This window comes from Thalia democratica, chromosome 7 (assembly GCF_965202585.1).
Source record: "Thalia democratica chromosome 7, ktThaDemo2.hap1.1, whole genome shotgun sequence".
NCBI lineage: Eukaryota > Metazoa > Chordata > Thaliacea > Salpida > Salpidae > Thalia > Thalia democratica.
The window spans coordinates 46,043,866-46,058,969 of NC_139171.1; the positions used below are offsets into that span (position 1 = coordinate 46,043,866).

The following is a 15,104-nucleotide window of genomic DNA, read 5'->3' on the forward strand; positions in this document are numbered from 1 at the left end:
TTTTTCTTTTTTTTTTCTTCATTCTTTTAAGTTTTAATGTGGCGTTTTTCTTTAAATACCAAACTTTAAAACAAAGAAATGTATTAATGTAAAAACGAGTTTAGTATTTTTTCTAAAACCGTTTAAAACTAATTAAGAATGTATATAATTTTACTGTCTTTTTTTATCCGTTTTTATTTTAATGTAAATTAAGTTTCAATAAAGTTAAAAAATTAATTAAACTTGTAAATCAAAAAAATTTGAAAGTTTTTGTACTCCATTGAGTAGCTTGTGATTAAATAAAAAAAGTCAATCAAATCCTACTTTTTGAAATAAATAATAGTATTTATTGAATTATCATGTTTAATTTAAATAAGTAAAAATCTGCCTAAAATAAAATTCATTAAACTTATAGAGAAACTGTGGAACAGCAGTATAAAGTACGTAGGTTAAAAAAGAAATTATTTTTAGACATTTAAATGTTTATTACTAAAATAGTCGCAAGCCTTTTACAAGTTACGAGCTAAATTTAACAGACAAGTTCTTTCGCGGGGCTTCGTGTTAAAAAAATTAAATTGAAAAATAATAACCAAAGTAGTTTCGCGCAAAATATACTAAATAAACGATGAGTCGATGGCTGTAGTCTCCCGACCCTAGAATAAGTAGCTGTGAAAAATTAAGGTAAAATACAGTTCAAACTTTTATTTACTTAAAAACTTTAATGTTGTTCATAAAATCGTAAATTTTACTTAATATTGTTTTAAATATTTAACACTTTTCAGCGTGGATTTTGTCTAAATCAGCAACTCTTTCAGTTTTAATTTTTTAAATGCATTGTAGACAGTAACGTAAATTATCCATTAAATACGAACTAGCATCATTGCTAATTGATAGATTTAACTAATCCTCATGTAGAAATTAAGAGCTGCAAACTTTTTGTCATGTTATTAGTTGTTAGAGAATTTATGTACCTTGTTTTTAATATTTAATAAACAAGAAATAACTCTATTCACAGGATTTATTTTATTTAAAATATACGCATGTGCGCTCTTTAAAAAACACTGCTTAAAATATTTTTTTAAAGCAATTTTCATATAAAACATACATAAAAATTTTAAAGCATTGTTTATTTACTTTCTTTGCTTTAAGCTAAATAGTCTACCAAAAAAGGTTAATATAAACTTCATGGCAAAAAATTGTTAAAGTTATGTATAAAACCGTAAAAAAATATAAACTAGTTTTTAATAAAATTGGAAAAAGTAAGTAAGTATCTTTATCTTGTTTAAATATTTTTGAAAATTCTTTCGGCTAAATCACTAAACTTAACCTTACAAACTCTGGATTGCAGAAGAATGTTTAAAACTTTAAAAAGCTGCACAACAGTTTAGTATAAAAAAATCCTTTTAATCTTTAGTTTTAAATTTTTATTTATATAAAACTCAATACACTTTAACAATACGTAATTAGTAAACCACGTAAAAGTTCAATTACAAAAAAAGATTAAAATACACCTTTAAAACCAAAAAAGTAAATAAAGTATAGCTTTAAATTGGTTTCACATAAACTTAAGCAGAAGCTTAAATAGTTTATTGATACATGCTTGCATAGTTTCAAAACTATTAAGAAAAAAATATCAGCGATTAGTTTAACGGTAAATTCAATACTTTAGTTAAAAAATAAAGTTTTTTAATCGTACAACAGAACTAGAATAAATCTAGTTTTAAGCCCTTTAAACATACTTTATACTTTGAGCTATAATTCATATTTTTAAACCATTGAAGAGTAAACTAGTCTTAATCTAAGTCAACTTTTGTGCATAAATATTTTATTTTTCTTAAACATGTTTCGATATAAAATTTACAATTAGAAAGAAAATGCCAGACTATTTTGATTTTTAACTTTTTATAAACATCAAAAGTACAGAAATAAATGTTTTAACTTTATTTAGAATATATATATTTAAAGCTGTTTTATTTCTAAAAATTCTAAAAAGTTTTAATTTAAGTAATAAAATAAAAGAAAGCCATATTCAGTTTTAATTATTTTTTTTATTAGGTAGTTAACAAAGTCAATGTTGTTTAACATTAAATTATAGTAGGCAAACAATAACAAACTTTGCTTACTTAATGTAGTTTACTCTTAGTTTTTTTAAACTAAATTTGATTAGCTTTTTTTTCATGACGTTTTTTTATTTATTAATTAGCGTGAACATTAAACTGACAACAATCGACAATAATTTATGCGACTTTCTGCGACCTAGTTTTGTCTAGATACTTTATTAAGATTATAATTAAGTGAAACAATTTTAAAGTAGTTTACAAAAAACAAACTTCATTAGTTATTATATTTCTGGACGACTAAGAAATAACAATAACTTTATAAACAATATACGAGCAAATAAATTTCATTTGGAATGTGTAGTAAATGCAATTTTTAAAAAGCTTATAAGCACTACTTTTTTTTATACATAAAAATTAAAGTTCATACAAAATCAAACTAAAACAAAAACTAAATTCCAGACTCAAACTTTTTCATGCTTATAACAATAAACTATTTATTTTATAAACCTTTATATCTTAATTTTTTTTTTTCTTAACAAACAGTTGACCTAGTTTGTACAATGTGAAAAACATGTTTATGATTAAAAAAACTCAGCTATAGCTTATACCAGTGCTTCTGAACCTTTTTCTAGTGGCGGAACCCTTTTCCAAAGTTCAACTTTTCCGCGGAACCCCTAATTTAATTTTACATAAAATGTTTAATATGATGTTTCCTGCAAAAAACAAAAGAATTTCAGTGAAAAACGAACTTTTTAGCAAAACTATACCATTGTTTGAAATCATACCAATTGTAATAGTATTAAGTCGAGTCAAACTCAATGTGCGCCAGAGGCAATAGGTATTTTATGATTCTATAATAAATAAACGAAAACAAACATGATTAATCGCAACGTCATAAAAATCTTTCCTTGCATAATAAAAACAAAATGATAGCTACAAACAATAACGAAATGAACATGAACCTAATCGAATTCACAGATTACTGTAATAAACGGGTAAGATGCCTAACAAAAAATAAATAATATTTAGTGCGAAGCTTGAACTTGTCTCTTAGCAACAAGCATGTCAATGTGTGGCTGGATTTTGGATAGACTGAGACGGAGACCGACAGATAAGGTTGGAGTCAGCATTCAGTTCCTTTGCTTCGTTTTAATGTTTGTTAAATGCGAAAAGACGGACTCGCAAAGATAAGTGGTGGTGAATGGTAAAATAAATTTTACTACACGCTTTGCTAAGACGGGGTACTCTGAAATTGCACATATCCAAAAATCTAAAAGCTCCTTCCTTTTGAAACTCAATTTTAAATTGCTATTTTTAGATAGTTCGTTTTCTGTATCTGTAGTAAGATTCACTTCTTCTGATGCATTATATTACATAAAAAGAATTCAAAATCCACAAATTTCCGATGCGAACATCTTTAGGAAAATAATGTTGAAACTTTATAGATCAAGATGGTTGTATATTTCGTCAGAGAAGTTGAATTCTATGCATTTTTCATGGGCCTCATCAAACCGGTGAAACATCGCAAAATTACCATTGCTAACCTTTGCTAACCATTGCTTACTGGGTAAACACCTGCTTCTTTAATTCAACGAGACGAACCAGTGTCCGCCCCTTCGACAGCCAGCGAACTTCGTTGTGATAAAGAAGTTGCAGATGGTCAGCATCTAGACTTTCACGTAAGTTATGGAAACATTTGGCCTTTGTGTCACTTTTCTTTATGAAATTAACAGTTTTAATCAACGCTGAGAGAAATTCTTGTAATCAAGAAGGAAGATGTTTAGTTGCCAAATTTTCTCTATTTAAAAAACAATGTATCCATTTAGCTTCAACTGCTTTATCCTTTATTTTCCTCACTATACCATTTTTGGACCCAGTCATAGACGCTGCACCGTCAGTACAAATGCCGACACACTTATTCCACTCTAAACCCTTGCTGATGAAATAATTTTCGACACATTTCATTTCATTATAGTAGCTTTTTTTAAGTAGAAAATAAGCTTTTATACATATTAAATTTTAAATCATGCTAATAGACATCGTTTTAAACATTTTCACAGCATTTGAAGCAATATAATATACCAGAAATAAGTTTATGATAAAGATCTTTTATTTAGTTTTATTGTGTAAACATTTAGAATTAGTTTTGATCGCTCCTACATTGTTTGCTTTAGTGATAATACCAGTATTTTGATGACTTCACTAAAAATATAAATTCAAAAAATTTACAAAAATTTGCGCAACCAGGACACCTACAATAATGAATACCTATTAAAATTTCTACCACTAGATACACACTAAGCAGATCAATGAATGCTATAATTATATATATTTTCCATTTCATGTGTTCTAGTTTTTTTGAAGTTTTATAACTTTTTTTTTTTTTTTCAAATTTCTTTTTTAAATTTCGAAAGGCTTTGCGGAACCCCTGAGAGGCATCGCGGAACCCTAGGGTTCCGCGGAACCCCATTTCAGAAGCACTGGCTTATACTATTGAAAAAATGTTGTAGTCCTAAAACTTAAAAAATGTTTCAATTGTTGTTTTCAGTTGTATTTTGTGAAACTAAAGTTTTAATAAAAAATTTAGAAACCTTGATTTTCAGTTTGTAAAACCTATTATATTTGATTTTGTTAGGTTCAAAATTATAATTCTTAGTTTTTTAGCTACTTACAGCACAAATTATTAAAACTTATAAGTTTACTTTTGTTAACTTGTTTTAGTAAGTACAGATTAAATACATATTGTAAACATTTTAAGTCATCGCTTTGTTAAGTTTTCTATTTAAAGAACTATTTTAAGCTGTTTTTTAATGTTTATTAACAACTCAATTCTCTAAAATTATATATTTCAAAACGAAAAATAAAATTTTTACTCGTAAGTATAGTTTTATTTAATTTTTGAAACATTAAATAAAATAAAATAGTACCTCAAAACGTATAAAACATTTTATATAACGCTACGAATCATTAAAACTATCATATTGCTTCATATGTTTACTGCAGTTTTTATAAATTTGAAAAATTATTAAAGACTTTTTTAACAACACTTGTAAAAAATATCTAGTAGATCTTTTTAGTAAATTTTTAAGAAAAAATAAGTACATATAAATTTTTTTGTTAGATATTACAATACACTATAAATTTAAAAGTCAGTCAATACTTCAGTACTTAATAAATAAATGCTTTTATGTCGTTTTTTAACTAAGTTTTAAACTACTTTATTCAAACTTTTATTAAAATTTTAAACACTTATTATTGTTATTGTTGTTAAAAGACTTCATAAAGTAATAAAAAACCAATTAGCAATCAACTTAAAAGTACATTAGCAGTATTTAGAAATTAACATTCAAAGAAACTAACTAATCTTTCAATTTGTTAGCCTTTTAAAAGTTCAAACTGAGAAATAGTAAACATTAGACATACTATAAAAGTTAGCTATTGTTTCATTTATGAAAAGTGTAGTTTGAAAATTTTGATTAAAAAATTTCATTTTTTTCAACATGTTTCATCGAGTGCTTTGAAGAATTTCAAGAAGCTCGAGCTGGTCCAACTCCCCGTTTCCGTCCTCATCTATATCTGCCATCATCTCTTGAAACTATATTTTATACATAACTTGTCGGATGTTTTAGAATAAAGTTTAGTTTTTCTACGATTTAAATATCCATTAAAAGCTTTTGCACTAAAAACTTTTTAGAATATATAGATGGATTAATCTAATTTACGATTGCTTGCATTAGTTCAGAAGCGAAACAGGTATGGCTAAAAGTGAATTGTTTTTGGTTATAAATCCTTATTGATCATTTAGCTAAAATAAAAACAAAGTTATTAAAGTAGTAAATTTTTAAATTTGAACTGTTTCCACAACAATAAATAATTAACAGAGCGCTCTGAGAAGGCTGCTCAAAATAAATTATTTAGGATGCAGTTGTCGCAGCCTCTACGTAACTATAACAACAGAAGCTTGAAACACTTTCCATTAACTTTTTGAAGATAAAAACTTTAAAGTTTTGTTTGAAACAACACACATCTTTAACACAAGGTAAAAGTATTATTTAAAATAAACTTCTTTCGTTGACTCTTACGCTTTAGTATTCATTCAGAGAATGGTTGCTCATTTATAAAACAACAAAATTAATTATAGCCATCACGCGTAAAGTATAAGTAGTTTAAAAGTTGGAAGAGCTCTTTTCCTTGACTTTAAATGGACTTTTTATAAAAGCATTTATTTTATTCAAAAAATATATATTTAAAACTTAAGATTTTATTTATAGTTAATATATGACTTTTTTCGAACATTATAAAAAAAAATCATAAGTAAAAATTATGAATAATGTATTTGAAAATATGTACTCAAATATTAATCTTGTTAATTGTCAACCAACTATCAAAGATTTTTTAATATTTCAACTTAACTAATTTCTATTAACAGTATGCATTACTTAAATTAATTTGAAACTTGGCTTCAATTTTTATTTGTGTTTTTATTTTGTTAACTTTATGTTTTTTAGTATTTTATTTAATTTTACGCGCTGTAAAAGCATGTTTTTACTAGAAAACTAGAAGTTTTAGAATATTTGTTAATACAGTTTTAGAATGTCACCTCTTTATCTGTTATACACGATTGAAGAAACTCTTGCCAGATATTTTTAAGCTCATCTACATTAATGAAGCCTTTGTTTTGCTGATCAAAAACTTGAAATATATCACATAAATCTTCAGCCTCATTGTTAGCTTTGTCGAAACTGTTTAACAAATATAATGATTTAAAAAACAAAATTAAACAAAATTAATTCAAGTACTATTACAATTTTCAAATATTATTTTTACAAGATTTTCAACTGAATTTACATAACTACAAAAAAAAATTAACACTAGTAAATCTAAAAATTTTATGTAAAACCTTAAATTAAGTTATAAATGTATGCTTCAAATATTGTAACTAAACTAAAAAAATTGTAATTAACAAGATACATTTTTGGTTTGTTGGTACGAGATAAGTAAACTTAGTTTACTAAACGAATTAGTTTTTCTAATCTAAATTTGTATTTTTTAGGTAGATGTCAAACGTATTCCTTTAACACAAAAGGTCATGACAAAAATTATTTCAGAGACCATTCTAATATTAATTTTTTTTTTACACAAAGGCAACGTCGTTTCACCCAAACGGGATCTTCAGGCTTTTATCAATATTATTGAGTTCAACTCAATAATATTGATAAAGGCCTGAAGATCCCGTTTGGTAGAAACGACGTTGCCTTTGTGCTTTGTGTAAATAAAATTACTTTTTTATTTGTTTTAAACAAAAATTATAAAAGTTTCAAACAGCATTGATAATTGATACTTACGATTGATTAATAATAATACCTAGTCTCTTTAAGTTGTCCTTATTTACTATAAATTACTTAAATTAAGCTACTTTTACTACTAATAAGTGCATGTATTGCTAAATTACTTCATCAAGTTTCTTATAAGTTTTTTTTACTCGTTGTACCATTATCATAATAAGTTAGGAAAGCTTGGTAATTATTTAAAACATATTATATCAAATCCTAAAATAACTTTTCCCAAAGTTATGTTTCAATTGCATAGTTTATCAGTTTCTTAAATTTAAATATGTAATTTGCTGTTGTAATCTGATAAATACTCTTATGCTTCAAATTATTTTTTTATGTTTTGCAAAAATAGTAATGCTTGATTAGTTTGCTTCAAAACAATTTATCAAACGTCAGTTGTTGGTAAAGCTATAGTTTTCGGTCTTTCATATTTTAAACTTAAAATTTGTGGAATAATTAATAACTTAAAATTACCTTTTTTCATAACAAGACATAGTTGTGTTTAATATTTCATAAGTAAAACAGGTTTGTTTGAAATAAAGTGCTTGTTAGTCTTGTGCTATAGAAATAAGATTTTGTTTATTATATTTTGATTTTATGAACTTAAAACTTATTTAATGCTTCGTGGCTGATTTAAATTAAACTCGACTTAAGAATTTTGTTTTTAACACTGAAACTTATAAATTTTAAAACTAAGTTAGTGTAGAGAACCTGTATAAACTTTTTTTTTAATTGGGATTGAAAAAAAAAACAGTGTGATTAGTCGTGCACTGTCATTCTAAACAAACTATATTAATTTGTTATATAAAGATTGAATTACGATTAATCCTGTTTTGATACTTGAATTAATTTTATTGAAATGACTTACTAAAAGTGGTTAAATAAGTAAATTTATAAAAAGTTATAAATAAATTAACGTTTTGTATATTTTACAAATTTTGTTTCAAAAAAGTTATTTTTAATAATTATTGAATTAAAATAAATTTAATTACTTTGAAATCTTGTTAAGTCTACACACATATACTTAATTATACAATTAAAAAAGATCAGTTCAAATATACACAAATTTATTATTAACCTTAAACTAATGAATTCTCTAATATTAATAATTAATCAAAAAAGTAGTTGTTGTTTACTAACTAGCCTATCATGATTATAAATTCATTAAAATCAATTTTTCCATTCTCATCTACATCCACCTGGTTAACAAGTTCCCGTAATTCCCCATCTTTTGGGTTATGCCCGAGTGTTCGTAACAAATGTCTCAATTGTTTTGAACTGATAATCCCAGCTGAGTCCTAGTATTATTTACAATTATTATTAAGTAAACCTACTACTAATACTATTAAAACCATTATGCAGTTTATCAACTTTTTATTTAATGCAAACAAAAACGCGTTACTAAAGTTAGTAAATAGTAAGTAATATAATTCATATTCACTAAACATTTAATTAGTGTATAAAATACCTATATGATAAGAGTACTTTGACAATACTTATTTACATACTGCTAGTTATTGAAAATATTATTACAAAAAAGTGAGTATTGTTTACATTGATTTGTATATAATGATTAAATGTAAAAAAAAATTATTTAGTTATGAAATGTGCTCAATTTTACAAATTATTTTGAAACAGTAGTAAAAAATCTCAAGTTTGAAGGCTTACAAAGGTCTTAATTTTAATTTTTATACGTTTAATCGTTTTTTTTTAACCAAGGTTATTTATTTTTAAGCATTATAACTAACGTACTTGGTCAAACTTTGCGAATGCTTCTTTGTACTGTATTAATCTCTCTTCTCCCATTTCTAGTAAAATATCTTCAACGAGTCCCTATCAAGATTTTGCGTTACAGATTTAAATCAAAGTACAAGCCAAAATAGTATACTGCATACTTATACTGTTTTTTTTAAAGACTAAATTAAAAGTCAACCTGCAACTTTTCTTCGTCATACTCCATTAATTGTTCCTTGTATTTTTTCTGTTCCTGTACCACGTTTTTTTGATCTCCAACCACTGATGCAGTAGTAGCTGCTACAATTGAAGACATTCCTAAATAAAAGTTTAATATTATTTTAAAGTATGGTCCTATTTCTAAAAACACAGTTTTTAACCTTCAAATAAGTTTGGATGGGAGTTTTTGTTGCTCTCACCAAGAGTTTTTTTTGATACAGTATTGTCTTTAGGTGTAAAGCTTTTTACGTCTAAAGTTGTTTTAGTAAAGCTAGATTGTTTTGGTGTTTCAGTATTACTAGTAAACACGTTGCTATTGAAGTCAGTTTCTGAGTTTTTATCAGAACTGTGTACAGACGAACTACTTTCGCATTCGTTTTGGTTATTTTTTGACTCCTGCAATTCAGCAACAGTGGGCAAAACATTTTTATCTTTTTTGTAGTAAAAGCTGCTTTTAGCGCCAGTTCTCAAAAAGTTTTGACTACAATTGTTTTTATTGATTTCAGAGCAACTGGAACATTCTCTACGACTTTTATCTATGATTGTGAGGTCAACACTTCTCGGTTCACAAGTAAGATGAGGTTTCGATAGATCTAAACTTGTTCTCTGTTTTAATTTCGTATGTAAGTAACGTTTTGAATAACTAATTAATTATATTTAAAATCTAAAAAAATTATTAAGCTTAAACTCTAGCTAAATAATCATTAAACAAAGGTTATTTTTGTAAAACAAATGGTTAAGATAGTTAGTTATATGTTTTCAGCTAGTTTAAACATAAAGGGTCTTTTTTTACATTGTTATAGTTTATTATAGTTTATTGAACGACAAAAAAAAAGACGCTCAAAATATTTGGTCCTGGGACCTGGTGCACAAAGAATCTTTCGGTTATCAAGTCGCACACCACGGATACTTTTTAACGTCGTGTCCAGGACATTATGCTTTACACAAAAACTGCTTTTTGACAAATAACCGTAATACAGTAAGTACTTTGTAGTCGTAAAGTTAAGAATAGAAATTTAAAATATTTCAACTACTTCGATTTTTTTTTTTTATTTCTACTTTCCTATATTTGTTTATATACAAACTTAGTTTTGTACGTTTTGCTTTTTTTTATTATAAGACTACTTATATACTAAATGTTTCGGAACCTTTTTATAGAAAACTAAAAACTTTAAATCTGGGAAAAAAAGACCTGAAAAATTATTATTACTAAAAACGAGTTTTTGAACTCTTATTTATATTTTCAAAAAGTATCTTTTTTTTTGTTCTATAGATATTTTAGTTAGCCGTAGTTTTTTTTATAACTTATTTTATACAAGTATTCCAATTTTTTTTGTAAATTTTCAAAACAGTTTATAATGCTTGTACACATTTTCAATACAAAAAATAGCAAAATAAATTAGATAGTTTGAAAAATGTTCTATAAGCTTAAACATTTAGGGAAATAAATTTAATTAAATAAAGTAGGATTAAGTTTCTAAATCCCCTTTATCATATAAACTAAAATTCTAACATTTCATTTGAATGAATAGTAAATTTAAAAATCCAATTATAATGACTGTTAATAAAGTTTAGTAATATAAGAAACATCGTTTTGTATTTGAATTGACTCTTGGTAATGTTTTTAATTTTTTAACATTTTTCTTATTTAGCTTGTTGTAAATTTTATTTTATTTACTCTTTTTTATAAGATTAACTATGGCTAGTACTTTAAAAGTCTAAATAAAGAACAAAATCATCTGATGTTTTTTCCACCTTTTAAATTTTTTTATTGATATTACATTAATATAACCAATGATGATTTACTGGTACTATACTTTAATTTTAATAGAGTTTTACAAAATCATTAAGATCACTAGTTATTAGTAAAACTCCAAACCAAAGGATGTTAAAATAGTACTTTGAAATGCGTTATGTTTTCCAATATCAATTTTTAGTAATTTATATATCTAAAAAAGAAAGTCCGGTTTTTACTTATTAACCGGAATGTTTTTAAACTTTATCAGTATTTCTTTATTTATTTTTTTTTAATATTTCTATTTAAAAATCTCTATTATAAAAGTTTTGTTCAGGACAGTAAAAAAGAGATTCTATTTATACTTTATTTGTTATTTAAAGTTTTAAAAGTTGTATTATTCTACCAGTTACAACAACAATTTTTTTCCTGGCCAAGCAAAACAACTATATCACAGGTAATTTTACCTGCACCATCATTAGTTATTATTTTTTGGTCTATTGATAGAATTTTTTTTCCTTTTCAATGAAACTTAAATAGATTTTTAAGTAACTTTTGCCAAATAAAACTTTATGTATGTTTAAAATATGGGTTAAAAAAAAGACCTTAACCTCATATGCATAAAGTGAAATAAATTAAAACTTTATTTCCATTTTTTAATTTTTTTTTATGGCAAAAGCACTACTATTTTTGTTTTGAAGAGCTAATGTATTTTTCTGAGATTAATTTAAATTAACTCTAAAATAATTTGTCGCTAAGCCCATAGTATTGAAAATAAGCGCTGTATTAAGTTATGCTCCTACATTATACTAATATAAATACTTTGAATTCTAATTATATTAAGAGTTTTTATACATAACTAGTCTATAAAACAAAAAAACTAACTTTAAAATTTTTTAGAAAATTTAGTTTTTTGTTAGCTAAATTTAATTTTTAACGATTAGAATTACTTAATAGTAATAAAAAATACTTTAAAAAGTTCAATTAGTTTAAATTATAATAAACATATTTGCTGACAATTTTGATATTAACGATATTTTAAATTTCCTTAGTTCTTGTGATTTTTATAACCTTAGGTTTTACTTAACTTTTTAGTTTGACACAACTATTTTTACCAATTTATTTTAAAAACAATAACAAAAGTTTTATTCAGTTTAAAACTATTAAAATTAAACATTAACACTTCCTGATTTAGCTTTCTTAACTTTAATGTATTGATTTTTTTTAATGGAATGTTGTAGAGTAAGAACAGGTGACTAATCTAGTAAAAACTTTAAATAAATTACTTATCTCTAGATTTACATTTTCTTTCTAAGTTTATTTTTCAAGTCTAAAATCTTAATTTTTTTCACCGAGACCTGTATTTTCTTTTAGTTTTATGCGAGACATATTTTTTACTAAAACTTGCTTTACAAAAACTATACCATCAAACAAAATGTGTGATGATTGACATTAAATGCTAAGATATCACAAAAACTACACAAATGTAGCAATAATTAAAAAGTTCTAACTTATTGTTTAAAATTTAATGTCCATGTTTCTTGAAAACTAAAACTATGATGTTCTTGTTCAACTTTTAATTATAATTTTTATCATTGTTGTTTAGCTCAGTAGCGTAGTTCCAGTAAAAATAAGAATTTGAACTTTAAATCATTAAACGTTTTTAATTTTAAACAAACAAATTGCTTATTGTCTGAAACAGGAAGAAGAAAAACTATTTAGTTAACCTTCTATGCATAAAAAATTTTCAATCAAATTGTTTACTGATTTCTGAGCTGCACTTGGTTATAAAATCATGTTTTGAAAATACACGACAAACTTATTATATAATATACAAAAACAGTATTTTTAATTTTATTTTAATTAACTAGTTTAAGTTTTGAAACCACTGATGATTTTATATACATAGTTTTTTTTAATTGCACAACTTTTTTAAAAGCAACCTTTTAAAAGGTATCATTTTTTTAGTTTTGGAATTTCTATTTAATGTTTGCAATTTTTTATTGTATAAATATTTTTTTTAGATGCATTGAAAAAACAAGTTTATTTAAGCACAAAAATATACAAGTTTATAATCAAATTCAAAGTAAAACAGTAAAAAAAAATACTTAAGAATACTATAAGATACCTTTTTAATCAGCATTTTAGTTGCTTAAAACAAAATAACAGAAAAGAAGAACAATATTCTTGTAATAATTACTCTAAACTTTACTACATACTTTCTTTTAGTTCCGTATCAAAACTTGTTACAACTTTTAACTTTTGATATGTAATGCATGTGTTCTCAACTGTTTAAATAAGTATCTTAATAGATGTTTTTTACAGTATCGTATAGGCATAAATATCTAAATTTAATCATAGTTACTGTTTGATATAAGTTTCTAACCAGTTTTTGCTTTTTCACAGAACTTTGATCGTAAACTGTTACAGTATCCCATGAAACTTTTGGTCTTTGCTCAGTTGTATCACTAATGCTATGTCCATTTGCTTTGTACGCATTTTGTCGCGTTTTCATATTTCGCAGTTGTGTTGCTTGTTCTTTATCCTAAAATAGTTTTGCATATTAATAAGCTGAAAACGAAGCTTTATCAACAAGTTAATAGTTTACTTATACTTTTTTTTAACTTAAACGGTGTATAAATATTTATAATCAACAAAAGCATTAAAGTATTAAAAATAAAATTAAACAATGTATGATATTTACATTTCTAAAATAAGAGGTTATATTATACAAAAAATTTCTAAACCTGGTTCTGAAAACCATAAAGTTTTTGAACTAAAATAATTGGTTAGGATAAAACTAAAAAAAAATATTCGTACTTTGTTTTATACTTTTGTTTAATAAAAGTTCTACACTATATTTTGTTTTTGCCAACTAATATGTAATTTTTAAAAACTGTAAAGGTAATAAAACTGTGTGAGCTCTAAAGTATAATTTATAACTACTTTAAGTAAATAAATTTAAATATATAGTAACAACTTAAAAACCAATAAGTATAACAAAACAGTTGAAAATATTTAGCACATGATAATGTAGATTCATTATTTCTTTCTTCGTATTTTGTAAAAATAAATATTGAATTTTAAATTTTACATTTAAAGCAAAACAATATTCTTATTTAAAACAATTGTCTTTATACTTTCAGCGATGGTCCAAACTGGTTTGGCATTTTGACAACTTTCGGGCCATTGTTAAAAGACGTTTTGTCATCGTCTATGCTTACTAGGCTTGACCATAACACTGTAGCCGTGCTTTGAGAAAAAACTTTGTACATTGCAACCATGCAAAGTAGAAGCGAACAACTGACAAGCAAGAATATATGAGACTGTATGTAAGCTTGAAGAAAGTTACGTGTTTGAGTGATCATTTGTTTATCTACATATCACTTAAAGTGTTCAAATAAGTCTAAATAAACTAAACAGCTTGCAGCTTGCATAACATTAAACCTGAGCTAAATTAACTTTTTCAATCTAAATGTGTTCATACTATGCCTATTTATTTACCCATCTCTTTAGCTTTTGTTTATTTTTGTACGAAGTTCGTCGCGTCTTAATATTGACTAAGTAGAAAAAAGCAGTTTGAAGTGACTATGATAGAAATCGATTTGATGACACTCACTCACGCTTTCAAGTGTAAGGTCATTTTCATTGATTATGCGACAAGGTATTTAGACTGTTTATACACTACTTACCACAAAAGTTAGCTGAAATAATTTTATCTGGTCTTTTGTGAAACTAATAAACTGTTTTTGATTATATAAAAACAAAAATAATCTAACAGTTATTTAATGTGTTATTTTTTAATAAATTTATTAGGGTTTATTAAATAATAAACAGTAGTAAAAAAAATATTTTTTTAAATTACACCTGTCTTCAACATTAAAAAGTAGTTAAACAACCTAAAATACTTGAGAATAAAGTTTTAGGTTTATTAAAAGAATAATCTAAATAAATTATTTTGAAAAATCTAACACCTTAAAGTAATGAAGCTATATTTTCCGACCTTTAATAGTTAAAATTTTATCACCATAAGACACAAACATA

At 25.0% G+C, this 15,104-nt stretch overlaps 1 protein-coding gene across 1 annotated transcript; it reads right to left on the reverse strand.

The window, feature by feature from the left end:
• Positions 1–5,475: 5,475 nt before the first annotated feature.
• Positions 5,476–14,557, reverse strand: LOC145841394 (uncharacterized). The gene is made up of 8 exons (XM_082948756.1): positions 14,201–14,557; positions 13,447–13,605; positions 9,487–9,931; positions 9,306–9,424; positions 9,125–9,205; positions 8,513–8,670; positions 6,640–6,781; positions 5,476–5,634 (listed from the first exon to the last, which is right to left on the reverse strand). The coding sequence occupies exons 1-8, from the start codon at positions 14,426–14,428 to the stop codon at positions 5,545–5,547; spliced, it is 1,422 nt and encodes a 473-aa protein (XP_082804882.1). The 5' UTR covers positions 14,429–14,557; the 3' UTR covers positions 5,476–5,544.
• Between the last annotated feature and the right edge of the window lie 547 nt (positions 14,558–15,104).